Source organism: Conger conger, chromosome 11 (assembly GCF_963514075.1).
Source record: "Conger conger chromosome 11, fConCon1.1, whole genome shotgun sequence".
NCBI lineage: Eukaryota > Metazoa > Chordata > Actinopteri > Anguilliformes > Congridae > Conger > Conger conger.
The window spans coordinates 11746728-11751727 of record NC_083770.1 but is presented as its reverse complement, the minus strand read 5'-3'; the positions used below and the strand labels follow the sequence as shown (position 1 = coordinate 11751727).

General features: G+C 48.4%; 1 protein-coding gene across 2 annotated transcripts in view; it reads right to left on the bottom strand.

Moving 5' to 3' along the window:
• Positions 1 to 5000, bottom strand: part of fbxl17 (F-box and leucine-rich repeat protein 17) — a 286360-nt gene that overhangs the window by 191308 nt on the left and 90052 nt on the right. For both annotated transcript variants that reach the window (XM_061260432.1, XM_061260433.1), the window contains exon 6: positions 4304 to 4411. In XM_061260432.1, coding sequence (XP_061116416.1) covers positions 4304 to 4411 — 108 coding nt within the window. The remainder of the gene's footprint in view (positions 1 to 4303; positions 4412 to 5000) is intronic.

The following is a 5000-nucleotide window of genomic DNA, read 5'->3' as shown; positions in this document are numbered from 1 at the left end:
CACCTCTGAACCTCCGCAGGCCGCTACAGTAGTCCATGCACTGTATGAGTTTGGCCCAGGTGTGCTACAGGTATGCCTGGTCATTTCAAAACCTGCACTCTCAAAAAGGATGTGTCAATATCCAACACGCTTTGGGCCGGTTTCACGGTTAACCTTAGTCCTAGACTATTTTTATATGGAGAGTCTCCGTTCAAAAATTAATTTAGTCTTGGACTAAGACTAAGCTTAATCTGCGTCTGTGGAACTGGCCTGAGGTGTGTTCCTCGAGTTACCTTCAACATATTCTGTGTCAAAAGTTACAACTTTTGTGTCACAAATATACAATTTATGTGTTACGACGGGAGACTTTTTAAACACAGACTGTGCTGAAAGGGACACAAAATGTGTTGTACTTAACCAGACATGATGTGTTGAACCACGACGGGTCCATTTTGAGCCTGATGAATCCCCGTCATCGGTGTGGTACCGTTCAAAATGGCGTTTTGGAAAAAGAACGTTAAAGCGTACGCACACCAGTCCTCCTCCTCCTCGTGTCTGTGCAAGCACGTTCTTCAGGGTAGGAGCGCATGCTGGCAATCAATAGTACAGGCAAACGGAGGCAGAAAAGGGGAAATCGTGCCGGTAATCAAACACGGCAGTGAAATTCTCAGAACAAAAACGTATTTGCACAATGACACAATGTAGTCGAGATAATCAGATTGATTTAGCTCAACTAGTGTTTGAAAAAGAAGAGAAGATTTTTGGAATTGTACCAGAAATAGAAAGAAAAGCACAACTGGTGGCTAAATAAGTTTAAATATGTTCTCCAGAATGAGGAAATAGAGTTAGTGCAAAAGGAAATGGAGACTGAACGCCTGTCTAAGGAGCAGCTTCAGAGTGCTTCAGCGATGACATTATTTGGGGGGTGGGGTGGGGGGGGGTTTAGCGTTGGGGGGTTTGGGGGGGGGGGGTTTAGCGTTGGGGGGTTGGGGGTTTAGCGTTGGGGGTTTGGGGGGGGGGGGTTTAGCGTTGGGGGTGAGATGTGTGGGGACTCAGAGCAGGTGGCATGATTACACGCGTGTTCATCTGCACTCCATTAAAACGTCTCCCTGTGGGTGATTGTGGGTAATCACCGCGCTGCATGACAGGGCAGCTTGACTGAAGGAGCCGGGAAGGGGTCAAAGGTCATTCCACTTGTGTAATCACCTGTGAAAACAGCAGAGGTCTGCCACAGGAACGCGCACACACACACACACACACACACACACACACACACACACACGCGTATACACACACGTATACACACACACACACACACACACGTATACACACGTATACACACACACACACACACACACGCACGTATACACACAGGCACACACACACGCACACCCACACAGGCACGCACGCACGCACACACACGCACGCACGCACACGCACGCACGCACACACACGCATACACACACACACGCACACACACACAGGCGCACACACACAGGCACACACACACAGGCACATGCACACGCACACACACACACACATACATGCACGTACTCCAGCTGCCAAAAACTGGGTCTAACCCTTCCAAAACAGGCTAGAGTGCCAAGATACACCTCACACAAAATGTCCAGACTGGGTTCTGACGAAAACTATAATATCACCCATAAGGCGGTCCCAAATGCCGAACAGGAAATATGGCTTAACAAAACGGGCTTGGGAAAAAAGGGCTTAACAAGGAATTTCAATCGTTTCTTGGCCAAAATCCCAACATTTAACATGACTGCATTTATAACACACGTAAACCATAGGACGCACGCGAGGGGTCTCGCCCAGAGCTCTGGGATGTCTGTGCCCAGCGCACGACGCCATGGCGACCCGCTGAGCAGACACCACAGCCCTTTCTGTGGACTAACTGGACCAATCAGGCGCCACGTTCCCAGAGCTGCCTGGGTTATTAGCGGCTAATTACATTAGCAGAGGAACACACACTAATCAATGCATTGAAGCTAAAGATATGTGTCAGATGGGGGAAAACACACACACACACGCACACACACACACACACAGACACACACACACACACGGCTTCTGTAACAGTACCTTATAATTTCCAGCCAGGCGCTGACAATTAGCCTTTTTAATTTGGCGGTGCGCAGAGGATATTTTACCCATGAATCCCTGCTCATTAGCATGCTAATGCATGCGCGGTGGGGGGCAGGGTTAGCGCCAGTGTTTTCAGATCCAGTTCATTACACTTTAATGAGATCTAAACTTTAAACCAAACTTTCCTAAAAGTAATAACAACAACTCCGGAGTAGATTTTCTTTAGTGTTATTAGAGTTATTGTTAAATTTGTTGTACAATCCCATAAACACAAAATATAAACACGCCATTAAAAAAAAAAAAAAAAAAAACCTCCACACTTCTGATGGCAAGAGCAATAAAACTATCACACTTTGGACCCCCCTCCCCACATGCAATGTTCATTTAGGAAAATATTCATTAACTGCATGTGCAATTACCGAAACCGTTATTTCCCGGAATTTATGGGCAATGCTTTTTAGAAGCCCTCAGAGTCTTGTTAAACAGTTATGACTGAACGGTGAGAACATAAAGATGCTTCTCTGATTAAACAGGAAGATGCTCTTATTAAACAGGAAGCTGTTCTCATTAAACAAGAAGATGTTATTTTTGAAAACGGGAAGTTGTTTAGATGAAACAGGAAGTTGTTCTTATTAAACAGGAAGTTGTTCTTATTAAACAGGAAGTTGTTCTTATTAAACAGGAAGATGCTCTTATTGAACAGGAAGATCTTCGCATTAAACAGGAAGATGTATGTTTAAAGGAAGACATTAAGTCATACAGACCATGAAAACAAGTATATTAACATGTAGCCACGTGGTTGGTTGTGACTGGTGAACGGTGACAAGCTGGCTAACCTCCAAACAATGCACAACTCCGGAGTTACTTTCACTTTGACACCTCACGTTTAAAATCTTCAAAACTATATTTTCACTCCGAATGTGGCATTAAGACATGCAGATTATGAAAGCCAAGTTATTCTATAAAATGAAGATGAAAGCCTGAAACAGCCAACAATGAACATTTCTACGTAAACATGGATTAATGTGAAACTGGCCACTGATTTTGATAAAATGGGTCACATATCATGATGCACTTGTGCTTCTGGACCTAGTCCGTTCACCCAACCCTCCCTCCCGGGGTGTTGCCATGGATACAGTCAGGATACAGACCGGCCAGAACCGTGCTCAGAACTGACCGAGCCAAGTATGATTTTACTCCTGTTCTTAACCTGCGTCATTATCTCCTGTTCTTAACCTGCATTATCTCCTGTTCTGTTCACTGAATTCGGGAGGGCTGTGGACGGACTGTCGGTTTCTCGCGGAGAGAGCCACGCGGAGAGAGCCAGGCGGACACAGACGAGCTTCCGGAGACGCCGTAACCGCGGCGACCACACGCCGCGCCATTCCCAGCCCCGGAATGCTCCAGGGTCATCCCGAGAAACGAAGGTCAGAGAGAATTATCCTCCACCGGGCCGCTCTCTCTCCGGCTTTAATTTTCTAATAATTATTGACTCTTTTTCCTCAGAACTTCATTTCATTTCAGGCGCAGGTAAATAATTCATCGCATGAGAAGGGAGAATAATTGATAGTTTTGCGGAGAGCAAACTCTCCGCGCCCTTCAGATTGCTTTTTTTTTTTACCGCACGCTGCGCGTATTTCGGGCGAGAAAACAAACGTTAAACAAACACAAAGTCCCCCGGGGGAAACAGGAGGCCCCCCCCCCCTGCCGCGACCGAGACGCGACCGTGAAATGACCGCTGCAGGACCGGGCCGGGGGGCGGCCGAGCGTCAGAGAGGAGCAGCAGCCGGTCACAGAACAGCACGGTGGGGAGTGAGGGTGTAATCTACAGCGCAGACGTGAGGAGACCAGAATGACGCTCGTGTCTGCTGGGTATAACATGGCGGAGAGAGAGAGATCCCTTCCCATGTTTTCTAATTGGACGCTCTCTCCTAGAGCGATGACACAACTGACCGAGGGACCTGGGTTCAAATTGTATTTGTTTTGGATTCAGATACTGTGATGTGAGCCTGCAAGGAACAGCAGATGGGCACAGATCACACAGAAACGCAGATAAACAGCTGCTTACCTGACACCTGCCAGATGAGGCAAACAGGAGCAGAACCAGGTATGAGGCGGAACGGGAGACAGGTGGGGCGGAACGGGAGACAGGTGGGGCGGAACGGGAGACAGGTGGGGCGGAACAGGAGACAGGTGGGGCAGAACAGGGCGTGGCACCTACCTGGGTGAGGTGGATGACTCCGAGAGAGGTGACTGAGCACCCCATGAACCCCACAAACTGGAGCTCTGGACAGTGCTCCGCAAACGCCCTCACCGACCGGTCTGTCACCTGAGAGAGGGAGAGAGAGAGAGAGAGAGAGAGAGGGAGAGAGAGAGAGAGAGAGAGAGAGAGAGAGAGAGAGGGAGAGGGAGAGAGAGAGGAGCCCACGATTAACAGCCAGGCAGCTCACACACAGGGTTAATGTTTCCACAGCTGGGTTCCTCAGGGCTGAGGTGTTGTCACAGTTCCTCATCTTCATCACATTTCTGGTTCTCTTAATGAGACACCTGCGGGCCCGCCCCCAAACTCACTCCCCATTCGTCAAAGTCAGGAAGTCCATATTCAGGCCACGCAACAGGAGCAGGGAGTGAGAGACGGTGATGATGATGATGATGATGGTGAAGGTGGCTCACACAGAGTGAATGATCAGTGTTTCATTGTGCAGGCGGTTAGCGGTCTCTGTGTTAGCAGTGCACTCCTCTCTAGCCCTGTAGTTCTACACACAGCGGCGCGTATGAACGTCCAGTCAACACCAGCGCAACACAGTGCCACAGACACGCTACGGCAACACACTGCAACAGTGATAACTCCACACTTACATCCAATACACACACACACACGCATGTGCATATACACACGCATACACACCCACACACAC